The sequence below is a fragment of the Agelaius tricolor genome, unplaced genomic scaffold (genome assembly GCF_023055355.1).
Source record: "Agelaius tricolor isolate 1412-34295 unplaced genomic scaffold, bAgeTri1.0.p SCAF_35, whole genome shotgun sequence".
NCBI classification, from domain to species: domain Eukaryota; kingdom Metazoa; phylum Chordata; class Aves; order Passeriformes; family Icteridae; genus Agelaius; species Agelaius tricolor.
The window spans coordinates 5,777,484-5,792,052 of NW_027269295.1; the positions used below are offsets into that span (position 1 = coordinate 5,777,484).

Below are 14,569 nucleotides of genomic sequence, written 5' to 3' on the forward strand. Positions count from 1 at the left end.
CAGATATTTAAGTTAAGCATTGAGGTGAGTGAGCTAGAGGGAAAAATCCAGCTTCCAGGTACACAGCATAGGTGCATGTGGAAAAGGATCTGTTCTGTAGTATTGTGAATTAAGGTACAAATAGAACAGTAATGACTAAAAATGAGCAAAAATAGAGGGAATTATTAGCAGGACAAGTACTGGCACAAGAGTGATTGTAGAGGGAATTCATCCAATGGCACAACAGACCAGGCTCTCCAGATACTACATGACCATGGTAACATATTCCATGAGCAGCCAAGACCTTCAGCTGCCCCACAGCATTTATTAAACACTCATAAAAATGCCAGCAGATGATCTCAGTGCCTGAACACAGATCACAAGCACTTCAGGAACAAAACCAAATCCTAGAATGGTATCTTCAGAGCCACTCTTGTCCTCAGATGCCAGTACAGTGTAGAGGTCCTTTCCATCTGTGCCCACATGACACAGCAGGTTCACAGCATGTTGACGAGTTTGAAGCTTCCTACCTCTGTGGTAGGGACAACACTGATAAAAGTTTTATAAAGGACTGCTCCTTTGGGCAGCTGGCAGATCACATCCCTGCTCTCGCTGCTGCGGGGTGGGGGCACGTAGACCTCTTTGGTGTATCTCACAATCCCATCCTCCAGGGCATAGAGTGTCTTGTTACGGCCCATCCCCACCTGGGAGAGGATGAGGAGCATTAGAAAGGAGAGGCTGGACATCCACAACTAAAGCAGATCTGAGCATTGGTCTGCCTTGTTTGATATCCTGGCTTCAACAGCATCTGTTGCTTTATTTTTTTAAATAAAACCACACAACTTGTTTCCAGCAACCAGTTTGCAATGGTGCTCAGTATGAGACACCCATTCCACCCTGAAGCACAAGTGCCCAGTCAGGTCACAGAAGTGTTTGGGACAGCAATTACTTGCAGACCTTCCCTGAGTCCCATGAACACAGGTGAGGCTCTGAGCAGGCTCTGTGACTAACACCACAGAATACAAGGATGAGCATTAAGAATGAGACTGAAAGAGAGGAGGCAGTGAGTGTGGGGCTCTGAGGGGGCGGGGACTGCTGTTCTCAGAACCAAATAGAGAGAAAAGGCCTTACGTGAGCGCCGGGATGCCAGCGGATCAACCGCTGCGTAGCCAAAATGTTTCCTGCATGGACAAATGCACCTGCAACAGAGTGACACAGTCAGGCTGCAGAGAAAGAGCTTCCAGAGCCCTTGCAGAATACAAATGATTCTGGGACTTATAAATCCCAGCTTTTGTAGGCATTTTCTAAGGAAAAATTACTTCAAATGTTAAAAGCATCTGAACAAAAATGCTGTTAGCAGGAAATAAAAGGGCAATGGATAGACCATGGCAAAAAGTCAAATCTCTGAAAAGATTGCTTCTAGGGTACAAGGCATTTTCTGGCTGATGAAGGCATTTGTTTTACTACATTTACATTGATATGTTTCCATCAGCAAAGCTAGTAATTATTAAGCACTCAACTGCAAGAATCTGCACTTTGGCTTCTGCTAAACTTTGTAATTCACTCCTTTGTAAACACTGGAAATGCTCAGTTTTTCCACTCAGTGTGGGGGGAAAGTGCAGTGCAGTTATGAGGTGTCTCACAGTGTTCCCTCCTCCTGGGCTCTTTGGAGAGGCAAAGTTAGAACCAAAGTACATTTTCTGTAGGCAATTTTGGCTGGCAGCTGGCAGGCTCATGGTGGGGGGAGCTGACTCACCCTGCCCTCCCACCAACAACCCTTGATCATGAGGTTTCACTGATCCTCCCCTTCTTTCTCCTGGAAAAGTGCCCTGCCCACCTCTTCCTGAAACACTCAACAACTGACACATAGCAGGGGAGAGAAGCTCCCAGTGAAATATAAATAAGACACTGAGACCTACCTTCGACTTTTTTGAACCCATAGCGTTTCCCTGGGCTGCGGCCACCTAGGTTTTTCGAGCTGCCCCCACTTTTCTTAGAAGCCCATCTGACAGCAACCAGGCTTGTATGGTGAGTGGTTAGAACTAGTTTAGGAGAAAGAACAACATCAGCTGGAAAAACTATCATACATAATTCCTTCTGTCAGATGTAAAGGAAGACAGGCTTTAAAATTAAAGGCAAAGGAAAGCCCTGGAAGAAACAAAAAGTACTTCCAAGATAAATTAGACCAAAAGAGCCTAAGTTCCTTGAAAAAAGGCCACATCTCAAATGCTGCTGCTGCCCAGGTAAGAATAAAACTCTCAGCAACCATGTTAAATCATGTGCACAAATTTCTGTTTCATTCTCGTAAAATGCAGCACAGGTGTCATTGGTTGCTGTGGATTGCTCTTACAGTGCTTTGAGAAAAGATGGGTTGTGATTTGTTTCAGTTTCCCCTTTGACCAAATGGAACTCACTCAGACAGTTACATCCTGAAATCTTATAAATAAGCAGACTCCAAGTCTGGAAAATATATAAACATCTATGACCAGCCAGGAAGAGTGTGAGGAGTATCCTGAAGGAGTATAAAGGTTGAACTTGTTGGAGGTCTTTTCCAACCTTAATAATTCTGTAATTCTATGATTAAAGGCTCTAGGAAGGAATACAGAGCCCTGGGAGTGGCAAAAAGGTAGTCTGGAGCACAGTTTTTTTCATTAACCCTCCCAGTTTAAGGGAAGTGTTTAAGGCTGAACAGGGCTTGGAGCAACCTGGTCTAGTGAAAGGTGTCCCTTCCAATGGCAGGGGGTAGGAACTGGGTGATCTTTAAGTTTCCCCCCAACGCAAGGCATCATTATCTTAAAATTCTCTTCAGTACCACCTCTTATGCAGGTAGGAGACAACCCTAATTTTTCTGAATTCCTCTATTTAGCCCATTAAGCAGCAGGTTAGTGCAGAACAGTGGTTATCTTGTTTCCTTAACCTGAGCGAAACCACTAGTTTAACCTAATTAAATCATCATGGATACTCAGTGAGCTGGAAATGTCCCACTGCTGGAAGTGTTCAATCACAGGCTGGATAGGGTTTACTGCAACTTGGTCTAATGGAAGGCATCTCTGCCCATGGCAGGGAATTGGAACAAGATGACCTTTAAGATTCCTTCCAACCCAAACTTGTCCATAATTCTAAGAAATACTGTTGAGGAAAGGGTACAAATCCCCATTAATTTCAGGACATGACCCATTACGTAAAGCTTTTTAGAGATTTTACGATTTATAGGAAATTAGACAAGACGAAGCATAGCTACAGTTTTACATACACAAACCCGCTCATCGCCATCACCACAGCCTCAGCTCCAAGCAAAGGCGAAAGCCTCGGCCTCGCGCTATCGGTGGTGACGTCCCACCAGGGGCGCGACGTCCCACGGGGTGACCTCCCTGGGGCACCTTCTCCCGAGCTCATCCCTCCCGCTCCAAGGCCAGACCGCCGCTCCCCACCGCGCAGAGGGTAATGAGGTGACACAGGCCCACACTCACACAGCCGTCCCAGCGCCGCCATCTTGATGGCGCTGCTTCCCCCGCCTCCGCCCGCTGGGAAGGCGACGCGCGCGCGCGCGTGCTGGGAGGCAATTGGTCCGCTAGCGCCCTCGCTAGCGTTCGGACCAATCACTGCCCACTGCACGCGCCTCCGGGCCAACCAGCGGCCGGCGCGGGCTTTCCCCTCAGGCGGGCGCGGGTGCCCCTAAGGAGACGGGGGAGATGGCGGAGAGCGAGTCGGGATCTGAGAGCAGCGAGGAGGAGAACCTGCCCTCCTTCGCCTACCTGCTGCAGCCGTCCCCATGCCTCGGCGAGCCGAGTCGCCCGCGGTCGCCATCTCCTGAGCCTGAAGTGGCAGAGGTGGTCAAGATGGTGAGCAGCGGGAGCGAAGAGGGGGTGGACGTTGTCCCTTTGCACGAGAGGGTCAAGATGAGGGTGGGAGCGGAGCCTGAGCCTTTCAACCTGGGCGCTTATGATGAAGGTGAGGCATCTGGGCTTTGTGCTAGTGGTGACCTGATGGCTCCTGGGAGCGAAGGGCTTCGGCAAGACCTGACGCCGTCAAGAGAAGTAGTTTGTGATAGTGAGACTGGTACACGCGGTGTTGAGAGATCCTCCTTGTGCTCCTTGCCAGTCGACTCTGACAGGCCTAGTAGCCCCCCGGTAAGCAGAGAAAGGCCAGAAACATCGCTCCCTCTTAAGAAGCGACAATATAGTCAGAAGGAACGGGAGGCAATCTGCCAGAATGCGTGGCAGAGAAGGAAAGAGCAAGAAGCAAAGAGGAGGAAGCAGGAGGAGGAGAAAGAGAGGAAGAGAGCCGTTGCCAAGATGCTGAAGGCTCAGCGGCCAGGAGAGTGCCAGAAATACATAACAGTGGTGCTAGATCCAGGTAGTTGTCCTCACAGCCTGCTGCTGCCTTCTACTGACTGTTGTCTCCTCTCTGGAGGCCTGACCCATGCATCGATTTCAGTCATCTTACAGGTAGAAGGTGGTGAGCAGATCCTTAGTGCTTTGCAAGCTGCCAATTATTCCTGTGTGTTTGAGAACCACGCTGTTCCCTGCAGTATCACCTGGAGGAGAAAGACATCACAGGTATGTGAGCAAAATTTTGATAATTTCGTCCTTTTCCTCATGTGTTATTTGCAGTCATTAGTAATTGTATTTAGCAACCCAAGTGAACACCCTCTAATTTCCCTGCTCAGAGATCTGAGTGGGAGTCTGAGTGAATTCTAAACAGACTATGGCCTGTTTGTTTTCGTATCTGAACAGATGGGAGGAGGAGATGAATGGACAGAAGAACCAAATGTTCTGGTTCTGCTTGGCTTAGAGGAGTTTTTGTCCATGGCTCACAGCTACAAGCAAGTGAGGATGCTTATGACTTTTGTGCTCCTGAACATGCCTTGATGTAAAACCAGTGTTTTGCCATCCCTCTTAGTGGCAGGAAGGTTTTGGTGTGGGAGGAATGCAGGGTTTCACTGAAACAGAAATCTGGGTGTAGAAGCCATTAGTGAGCTGTATAATGTAAAGTTCTGACAAGCTTTCTTGCTAGTTAAAATTTTTCACACATTCCTCTGAAGAGTTACATTGTTACATCAAGTGGGGTTTTTTTTTTCCTTCTTTCTGCAGACCTACAACCAGGGCAATAATTTGCTATGCTTCTCTGTATACCTCAAGATTGTTTAACTCCTTGTTTTTCTCATTCATCTTTGTAGAATGCTGATGGCTGCGCAGAAAGGCAGAAGGAGACCCTGCAGAGCTATGTGGCTCATATGATGGAGAAAATGCCTGGGAGAATTCTGGCTCTGGCAGTAGTTGGAGTAGAAAATTATTTCAGGTCAGACTTCTTCCCTCCAAATGTTTCTGTGTTTTCTCTGGGCTTGAAAAATGCCATAGGTGTTTATGTCAATTCTTTCTAGCAGAGACTGGAGTATAAGAGGTATTCCCAGAACTGCTCCACCACTTTTTATACAGAAACAGAAGCAAAGGTCCATCCAGACTGTCACCCCAGTCTTACTTTACTCTTTTTAGGTCTCTCCAAGTTCAGCCAAAACAAAGGCTGCGACAGACAGCCACAAGTGGGAATCAAGAGAAACGGGGAGAAAGGAGAAAAAAGGAAGCTAAGGATTCTAGCTTGGACTTATCCAGAATGGATGTGAAAGAAGTGAGTGCTTTTAAAACACATGCAACCATCATCTGTTGTCTCCCAGTATTTGAACATTTGACCCAGTCACACAATTTTGTACATGGGAGTACGTGGCTTTCATTATTCATTTGTCCATCAGTCTATGGACAGAAGTCTTTGGGTTCAGCTCCCCACTGCTCAGTCATGTACCTGTTTCCACAGAGACTGATGTGTCTCATTCACCTGGATACTGATGTCAGTCGCAGCACCTCTTGCCCTTCATGGCCCATTGGCAAAGGCCACTGGTGGTGGCTTGTTTGTAACAAGAGCCACGGAGGAGCTGAGGCAGCTTAGAGGACACTGAGGTGATATTAACTGTCAGGAGACAGACTGCCCCTAAATACTTCAGTGTCCTAACTGTTCCCAAAATTGAGAGTGAAGGTTCTTGTCCTACAGCAGGAGGTTTGTGACCCTTTTCTGCTTCAGACAAATATGGAATTTGATGCAGCATGACTGATTGTGCCATTTGTTATTCCCAATGGTGATACAGGCCCTGGTGGATCTGCAGCTGAGCACACAAGTCCAAATCAGCATTTTTGAGAGCAGTGAGGAGCTTGGGGAATATGCCACTATGTTCACAAAAGCTGTGGCTGAAGCACCATACAAGTGAGTAAGCAGAGGAGATTTGGTCCTACCTTTGGAGAGGCTGCACTTTGAGCTACTGGGAAGGAATAGAAGGTACAACACAGGGTATAATGGTTCCTAAAGGTGCAGGTGACAGAGCATCTGCTCTTGCAGCTCCTTCAACAAAGGACTTGTTCTTGAAATTGATATCCTGCCCACAGAGGGGTCAGGACAAACCCTGGTTTTATAGTCACAAGCTGGTTTGGGTTGGAAGGGACCTTAAAGATCATCTAATCCAACCCCCTGCCACGGCCAGGGACATCTTCCACTACACTGGGTTGCTTAGTGCTCCATCTAACCTGACATTGAATGATTCCAGGCATGGGGTATCCGCAACTTCCCTGAGTATCTGCAGCTTCTTTGGGCAATTTGTTCTGGTGTCTCACCACCTTCGGGTTTCACACTGAAGCCTTGACATCAAGTAGAGCTCTTGTTCTGAGTCAGATTTTTGGAGTGGGAAGGGAATGCCTTAGAGTGCCAGATTTTCTGGCACTCTAAGGCATTCCTTAGATCTTAGAGTGCCAGATTTTCTTCTTCAGTGTGAAATGAAGAGACATGCCTGATAATGAACCACTTGATTCTTTCCATTGATAAGGGAGGACAGCAGCTTGTTGCACAGTGATAGCTAAGAAAGCCATCTTGCGCAGTCTCAAGCAATCCTGGCATTCCTATCACAGCAGATGCTGGATTTTCATGTCAGCTATGACAAGAGATGAGCTCTCATTAAAAATGACATCTAAAAGTGCTTTGTTATGGTTGACAGCCAGAAGGTGAATTCTTGTTTACCACTTTGTCTGCAAGTTGGCTTGTGTCAGGATTGCTGCTGAGTATGGGATTGTTTATTTTTCAGGAGCAATCTGGGTCTTAAAGAAATTGCTAGTGCATATAAAGAAAACAGGGTCAAATTATTCATGTTTTCTTTGATGCCGGTTGTGTCTCTGACAGCTCAAGTGGGGGACGGCGCTCTGACAACAGATGGCAGGGACAGGATTTTCTTCACAGCCTCATTGTCTCATTTGCTTCCTCCATTTCTTGTTCTCCCTAGGCGAGAGCGAGAGAACACAGGGTTCTCTTTCTACTTGGAGAAGGATTGTTGCAGAGGGGTGAAGGTGGATCCTTCTGGAAAGGGTCTCTTGAAAGTTTGGAAGAGGCAGATACAGCAATTTAACCGTGTCAGCTCTGAGATGGCTGAGGCTATCGTGTCTGCCTACCCTTCTCCTCAGCTTCTGATCCAGGTGAGGATGCCTCAGGGATACCCAGCACTGTGTGCAGGCAGCCAGCTCATGCAGGGAGTGGAAGAAATAATTTAATGAGTATTAAATTAGACACAGTGATTCTGCATGAGCGGTTCAGTAAGTTAGCGAAGGAACTGATTCCTTGGCATCCACTGGTCTGGCTTCCCACTGAGGGAGCAGCACTGGCTTCACTCTCCAAGCTCACAGATGGGACTTGGGCAGAGACCAAGTGAAAAATGAGTGGACATTGTGGAAGGGCAGAGCAGGTACAGGTGCATAGCTTTGATTGGTTTTTTGAGCAATGGATGCAAGTGGGTGATCCCATTGTTGCCTTTGTGTTGCTTTTAGGCCTATGAGAAATGCTCCTCGGACCAGGAGCGGGAGAACATGCTGGCCAATATCCCTGTGCACCGTGGGGAGGGTGTGACGGCCACCTCCCGGCGCATTGGGCCGGAACTATCCCGACGCATCTATCTGCAGATGACTTCCCATGATCCCGACCTCTGTCTGGATTTTACTGGGTAGCACAGGGAAAAAGGGTTGTACCGTTCAGTTAAGTGTTCCATTTTGGATTTCACTGGGTAGCTCCAGGGAATAAGGGTTTTTACTATTTGTCTGGTCAAGTTTTCAGTTTTCTTCTGTGAAGAAGTGCTTAGATAACACTCATTGATCCCTGTTTAAAGACTTGAAACACATTAAGACTTTATTGTAGAAGGAAAAAAGTTGGATAAAGTTGCTGAATAGCAGGAGTTTACACAAGAAAGATGGTGAACATCTTCCCTAAGCACATGAGTTGCACACAGCTTATAGTACTGATGTTGTTTCATTTGTCTTTCTATAAAATAAATAATTTTGAAGAATAACCTTTGCTTCTTAACGTGGCGTCTTGAATATAGACAGGTAGGTCCTCTGTTAAAAGGAATACTTCCTGTTGCTCTCCTGAACTGCAAGGACTTACCTTCTCCCTCCTTTGGGACAAATCCTGAAGCTAGAGTGACATGGTGCTGCCCCCCCAGCACCTGCTCTAGCGAGGTGAAAGAACTTTACCTCGCAAAACAGTCTCTCATTGTTCTGCTGTAGCAGATGGGAATGAGTAAGACTAATTTTCAGATACAAGTTTAGAGTGCTCTGATTCAGTCTCCAGATGGCTTAATCTAGAGAAGGTCTTGAAATCTGATTATATGTGCTGGAATTATGAGGTCTAAACAGTTGGCAGAAAAAGCTTCCTTTTAATTAGATTGGGGACCATGGCCTGTCCGTGCAGCCATCAGCACTTGTGTGCACACAAGGACAGCTGAGGGTTTTTGTAAGAGCATTGCTGAGAATTAAACTGCATCCCATGTGTGGAAGTTAACTCTTTGGAACCCTGCTGCCTCCAGTGGAAAAATCCCTACCTACCCTGCTTGTTCCAGGCATCCAGCTGGGGCCCTGGCCTGACCAGAAGTGCTGCTAACCTGAATCTCTAAATTGTATAAGCCCATGCTTGCCAACCTATGTAACACTTATCTGGATGTTGGCAGGAAGGGCTGCATGGAGGAAACATTGCTTTAGATGCTGTTTGCAATTTTCCTGAACATTTCTGGATAGAGAGTAAGGATATTTTAAAGAATGGGATGAGCTAGACACCCAAAGCAAAGCTTAAAGGTGTTTGAAGGAAGCTTTGAGAACATGCACCCTCCTGAGGCAGAGGCACCCCTTCCTTCCTTTAATCTGACACTTGTGCTGCTGCTCTCTCCTGTGCGATATTCAGGGAACCACAATCTTATCATCAGGTTACAGAAAAATGAGGGTTTACTGCTGTGATGGTTTCCCCATAGCACCGCTTCTGGCAGCAATAATCCCAGGTATGAGAAGAGGGAATGATTCTGGAGACCAGTGTAGAATGTCTCAGTGGAGTCTGTAGCACAGATATTCTCTGAAACTTGCACTTCATTTTAAGAACTCACAAAGCTCTTAAGGATATGAAGAACTTCTGCTTGATGGGAGTTAAGGAAATTTTAAAATGAATTTTAAATAATTTTTAAGGAAATTCTAAATAATTCACAGACCATTGCAGAGGTGAGTTTTCCTCTTGAGATGCAAACCACCAAACCTCCCAGCCTTTCCCCAGCCCCGAGGCTTCCCGTTCCTGCCAGCAGTGCTTGCACAGTGCCACCCAGTGCTGATTCTGCAGCTGCAGCAGGCAGGAATTATTCCCATGTACTTGGAAATCATTTAAAAGGCCTAATTAAATTGAAAACTATGTTAATAATATAAACATCCAGTTCAGACAAATTGCCATGAAAACTACTGTATTGAAAATTTTCAGCTTCTTTCAATAGCACATCAGCCTCTTTGCTCCAACATAGGGATGCACAGCCATCCTACATGCCTGTAATTGGTCCTGGAGTGTGGCCTTAGTGTATTATTCCCATACAGCCATACCACCATTTTTAGCACAAACAGAAATGAGAGCAAGGAATGGATATGTATTAAAAACCTTCTACCTCTAGCTCAGAGCTACAGCTGTCTCACCCAGATGATGTGAGGGCTGCTTGTTCCCATTCCTATAGACTGTCAGCTTCCTGTACCTCACAATCCTGGTGGACACAACTTGGAGGCAAGGAGTGGTAATAAGTTTAGGTTAATGTGCACAAATAATGGGAGTTACAGGCCAACTGAGAGACATGCACAACAAAGATAGTTTGAACAATAGCTCTGCTCTGTGGAGTGGACCAGCAAACCAACGCTGACTGGTTCAAAGCAGTTTCATCAGAACACAATTCCATAGGAATTCTGGCTGCGTAGATGGTGGAAGGAGATGCTGATGAAGCAAGTGCCCATCCAGGACAATCACTGGTGCGAGTTGTGCTGTAGCATGTTCTGCAGGGTTTTGTGGTTCTGCAGAGCAGCCACCACGTCCTCGTAGAGCGTGTTCACGCTGACGCACAGAGGTTGATGCTGCAGCTCCGTCAGCTTGCAGGCAGCCAGGGTACAGAGGATGCAGAGCAGCACAAAGAGCAGGACTCTCAGCACTGACCGCGACCACGAGGGCTTGTGCCGGGGAGGCTGAGGGGGACGGGAGCTGGAGGCCGGCTCTGCAGTGAGAACGTGAACAGGACAGAATGTGAGGAATTAATCAACTATAACAGGCTATGCTCACAAACAAACCGTTCAGGTAAGATACTTAATCCTCTGCTGCAGTTGGCTTTTGTTGTGAATTTTCATCACTTAGCTCTGATAAATAAGTAGATGTGCAGGATGTAACTGCTTAGAATGAAAAGTTTCAGATCCAGTTTCATGGGCAGCAGTGAAGGGGGTGTAAAGCACCTCTGTGTTGCACAAGATCTGATTATGCAAATGCAGCTCAGTAGACATAAAAAAATGAGTGGAGGGAAGTTCTCATTAGGAACAGCTGGAGAACTTCATGACTTGTAGTTTTACAGTTCATAGTAACATGGGAAAAGGGCACAGCAGCAGAGTTTATGAGAACTCCTATAAGTTCCACCCTACCCTCTCCCACCATTCTCCAATCTCCCAGTACCTGGCCTGCATGAAAGCAATTCTGGCAGCATCACAATCTAATGACAATGAAACCTGACACAATCCCACCCAAAATAGACACTACTTACTTCGGGTGTGCACTGTTTCCTTTTTAGTTTTCTTTTCCATCTCCTGTTTTGCAGCTTTCTGAGCATCGTACTCTCGCCTTCTGCGCTCCTTTTCCTCTGCCTTCTCTCGCTTCCGCAGTTCTCTCTCCAGAGCCTCCTTTGCTCGCTGTTCTGCTTCACGCTTCTTCTCCATTTCTGGGGGTTAACAGCAAGTTTTTCCCTTTTATGCAAAGGGTTGTCACTGCCATTTTCCTTATTACCTTATTATCCCAACTGGAATGAGGAAACCAATTAAACAACTATCCTCTTTTATTATCATTTTATTTAGTATTACATACCTTGCATTTTGCTGTGCTTTTCTTTCATGTTTTATAGGTAACCTATAGCACATTCCTTCTAGAGATTTAACTATTCCTCAGGCCAAGAAATCACATACACTATCCCCCTGCTATATTTCTCCCTCCAGCCCTTTTACCCTACTATTCCCTGAGTACTTTGGGTTTGGGTGGCTACAAGTATGCGTTAGATGGCAATTTATTAGATGGTGATCAGAATGTTTGGGTGTGTTAGACCAAGAGCAGTCCTCAGTAGACAGCACGTGGGGGCTCTTTGTCCCTACCTCTCTCTGCCTGGAGTTTCCGCTGCCGTTGTTGATCTTGCTCAGACTGGATGGCTTTCATGTGCTGCAGTACCTTAAATAGCCAAGAAAACAACCTGAGGGCTGTGCAGAAGCCTAGTGGCACAGCCAGTTCAGAGCACAACAGATGGAATGTAGCTGAGGATAGGCAGCTGGGGCTGACCCCCAACCCTCACCTATCCCTACAGCTACGGCTCTGAAAAGAACTCACAACTTATGTGAGTCTCTGTTGTTAAAAAACAAATCCTCCCATTAAAAACAAACATGGCAAAGTGGTGCTCAGTGATTCAGAGGATCACAGAACATTTCTATTTATGTTTGCCAGAACTTCTCCAGAGGTTTTTGTACTATCAACACAAGCATGGATTACTATGTCTGATTATGCCTCCTTTCTTGGCAACCAGCATTTAATCCTCTCTTAACTCCACAAATGGAGAAGCATCCTCCTCAGCCAGGTGTTTGCTCTCCACAGGCACAGCAGTAGGGGAGTCAGTGCAGTCGACCTACACCTCACTCCCTAAAAAAACTTCATGCTCCTGCAGTAGCTGCCCAGCTTGCTAAGCAAACAGAGGAAGAATCACTGGCAAAGCCATGAAAGGAAAAAAATAAATTAGAATAAAATGAGACTCCTTACCTTGACAGCAGCCTGCTTACACTGCTTCTCATCCAGACAGTCTCCTGCCACTTTTGCCAGGACAGGATCCAGGGGATTGTCCTTCAGATCCAGCCACTTCAGGTTCTGCAAAAAGGCACAACAAAGGGGAGGCTGTAAGAGCACAGCAGTCTTGGAATTATTTAAGAGATCCAAAGCAGAAGCAAAGAACTGCTTAGTTTTCACATTCATGAAACAGGTACAGAAGATGAGCAGGGATGTTTTCAATAGATTGAGAGGATTTTTACTGGGCTGCGGTGCAGACCCAGCTGAATTTTGAAATGGGTAGTCAGCAGGATGGATGCTTTACCAGAGAAATCAACTTGAGCAGGATCACAAGACCCTGGGCTGCATCCCAAAGTTTTACGTAACTGCCCAGCAAACAATTTTACCTTGAGCTGTGCAAAGCTGACTGGCAGGGTGACCAAGCGGTTGTTCAGGAGGTCCAAGTGCTGCAGATTGACCAGGCGGCCAAAGTCCAAGGGCAGCTGTTGCAACCGATTTTTACTCAAATCCAGTTTCACCAGATGCATCAAACTGCAGAAGTCTGACTAAAACCCAAACAAAGAAAACCCAGAGAAAGCTGGTCAGCACCTTTATGGAAGAACCTAAGTGGGAAGTACGTGGAGACAGCTTGCACCTCAAATCAGGCACAAATCCTTGACATACTACAAGACTGTGATGGAGGAAAATCGCTCTCCTCCTCTGCCTTGGAAGATGGAGGTGAGACACGGTGGGACAGATAAGACAGGCCGAGAAGGTTATGGATGACAATATGACAGGAACAAACCCAAATCTCCACTGCTGATGAAACTCCTCTGTATTCACCTGGGGATGCTCTGGAAGGAATGTACTGCAATCTTCACACAGTTCAACCCTGTACTCTCTCCTGCCTCAGCCAAATCCACTGCCAGCACTGACCTGTCACTGACAACTGAGGCATTCAGCCACCCCAGGGCAGCGAAACTGCCAGTTCCACAGTGCCTGGTGAGCCTCTACTGAAGCACCAGCTATCTTTCCAAATATTTCCCAGCAGACTCATCCCCACGGAGGCTCTCTAGCACCTTACCGGCAAGGAAATGAGGTTGTTACAGGACAAATCCAAGACAGTAGCTTTCGGAAGAGCGGCCTGAAAGACAAATAAGGCACTGAATGAACATGGACATTCACCCGACCCCCTCTGACACCTGTTCTTCTTCGGCCTCTGCGGTTTCTCCCGCGTCAGTCTATCCATCCCCCGCGGCTGCTCCGAGGCCACGTCATCTCCGGATCCAGCTCTGTGTCCAAAGCGGTTCTTATCCCAGGACAGCAGTAACTAGCTGCTGCCGGGCCCGCGGGACACAGAACCTCACTGCTTTAAATACCTGCAGGCCACGTCACAAGCCCCCAGCACATCCGACTGCCCTACGCTGCCCCTTCCCGGGGGTCGGGAGCTGGTCCCCACCCCCGCCGGGGGGCCTACGGCAGGAGGCTCACCAGCTCCCGCACCGGCACTTCATTCAGGTCGCAAAGGCTCAGGTCCAGCTCGTTCCCGTCCAGCTTGTCCTTTAGGCTGAGCCCCTTCCCGCTGCCCCGCGACATGGCTCCGTCGGCGGCTGCCCACGGGAGATGCGGCTCGGCACGGGGAGGCAGCGCGGCTCGGTTCGGAGCGGCTCAGCACAGCTCAGCACCGCACAGCCCAGCCCGTCCCGTCCCGGCGTGGCACGGCCCGGCCCCGCCACCCACTTCCGCGGCCACGTCCTCGCGGGCCCGCCAGCCGCCGCCGCGGGGCCGAGCGCGCCCGCTGCCGGCCCGGAGCGGGGCCGCACCGCCCGCACTTGCACCGGCGCCGCTAAACGCCTACAAATTGCCTTAAGAAAGGATGTTATCTGATGTTTGATCTTTGCGTACTTTCAAACCTAAGCAAAAAGAAAGGAGATTTAGTCCCCGAGCAGAGAGCAGCTAATAGGCTCTAAGCGCTGTCTACCAACAATTACTTGTTGGTAGAATTGTCTTGTTAAGGTTTAAGGCTTGATCCGATGATCTCAGACTTAATGGGAGGTTAACAAAGCTTGGGAAGAAGGATGTGCTACTGTTAGCGGGAACAAGGAATGCAGGATTTATGGGTTACAAAGACATTAGGCAGAATCCCTAAGATAAGGAAGAAACGAATAAAGCTAACTCAGCAATTGGGTTGAATCAGCTCCAAGCAGGTAAAATGTAG

General features: G+C 47.5%; 3 protein-coding genes across 6 annotated transcripts; 1 reads left to right on the top strand and 2 right to left on the bottom strand.

The window, feature by feature from the left end:
* Positions 1-264: 264 nt before the first annotated feature.
* MRPL27 (mitochondrial ribosomal protein L27) lies at positions 265-3,602 on the bottom strand. Its single transcript, XM_071452932.1, has 4 exons — positions 3,450-3,602; positions 1,899-2,021; positions 1,111-1,178; positions 265-683 (listed from the first exon to the last, which is right to left on the bottom strand). Exons 1-4 carry the CDS (start codon positions 3,469-3,471, stop codon positions 477-479), a joined length of 420 nt encoding a protein of 139 aa, XP_071309033.1. The 5' UTR covers positions 3,472-3,602; the 3' UTR covers positions 265-476.
* Positions 3,603-3,618: 16 nt separating this feature from the next.
* On the top strand, positions 3,619-8,350 carry EME1 (essential meiotic structure-specific endonuclease 1). Of its 4 annotated transcripts, XM_071452927.1 has the most exons (8): positions 3,621-4,335; positions 4,417-4,538; positions 4,716-4,808; positions 5,159-5,280; positions 5,475-5,607; positions 6,119-6,234; positions 7,298-7,487; positions 7,836-8,350. In XM_071452927.1, the coding sequence occupies exons 1-8, from the start codon at positions 3,672-3,674 to the stop codon at positions 8,010-8,012; spliced, it is 1,617 nt and encodes a 538-aa protein (XP_071309028.1). In that variant the 5' UTR covers positions 3,621-3,671; the 3' UTR covers positions 8,013-8,350. The 4 variants fall into 4 exon arrangements, with proteins under 4 accessions (XP_071309029.1, XP_071309027.1, XP_071309030.1 ...); XM_071452926.1 differs by having other exon boundaries at positions 3,620-4,538; XM_071452929.1 differs by lacking the exon at positions 4,716-4,808 and having other exon boundaries at positions 3,620-4,335.
* Positions 8,351-9,761: 1,411 nt separating this feature from the next.
* Positions 9,762-14,137, bottom strand: LRRC59 (leucine rich repeat containing 59). Its single transcript, XM_071452930.1, has 7 exons — positions 13,843-14,137; positions 13,436-13,495; positions 12,759-12,917; positions 12,349-12,453; positions 11,697-11,769; positions 11,099-11,272; positions 9,762-10,564 (listed from the first exon to the last, which is right to left on the bottom strand). The coding sequence occupies exons 1-7, from the start codon at positions 13,945-13,947 to the stop codon at positions 10,320-10,322; spliced, it is 921 nt and encodes a 306-aa protein (XP_071309031.1). The 5' UTR covers positions 13,948-14,137; the 3' UTR covers positions 9,762-10,319.
* Between the last annotated feature and the right edge of the window lie 432 nt (positions 14,138-14,569).

Excerpts from the sequence above, each read along its gene's own strand:
- MRPL27 (XM_071452932.1), bottom strand. The coding sequence starts at position 3,471 with ATGGCGGCGCTGGGACGGCTGT. Across the intron at positions 1,179-1,898 it reads TGGGTTCAAAAAAGTCGAAG|GTGCATTTGTCCATGCAGGA; the intron begins GTAGGTCTCAGT and ends ACTCTGTTGCAG. Across the intron at positions 684-1,110 it reads GCTGGCATCCCGGCGCTCAC|GTGGGGATGGGCCGTAACAA; the intron begins GTAAGGCCTTTT and ends ATCCTCTCCCAG.
- EME1 (XM_071452926.1), top strand. The coding sequence starts at position 3,672 with ATGGCGGAGAGCGAGTCGGGATCTGAGAGCAGCGAGGAGGAGAACCTG. Across the intron at positions 4,809-5,158 it reads TGGCTCACAGCTACAAGCAA|AATGCTGATGGCTGCGCAGA; the intron begins GTGAGGATGCTT and ends TCATCTTTGTAG. Across the intron at positions 5,608-6,118 it reads CCAGAATGGATGTGAAAGAA|GCCCTGGTGGATCTGCAGCT; the intron begins GTGAGTGCTTTT and ends ATGGTGATACAG.
- LRRC59 (XM_071452930.1), bottom strand. The coding sequence starts at position 13,947 with ATGTCGCGGGGCAGCGGGAAGGGGCTCAGCCTAAAGGACAAGCTGGAC. Across the intron at positions 12,918-13,435 it reads ACAACCTCATTTCCTTGCCG|TCAGACTTCTGCAGTTTGAT; the intron begins GTAAGGTGCTAG and ends TTTGGGTTTTAG. Across the intron at positions 10,565-11,098 it reads GGAAACAGTGCACACCCGAA|AGCCGGCCTCCAGCTCCCGT; the intron begins GTAAGTAGTGTC and ends TTCTCACTGCAG.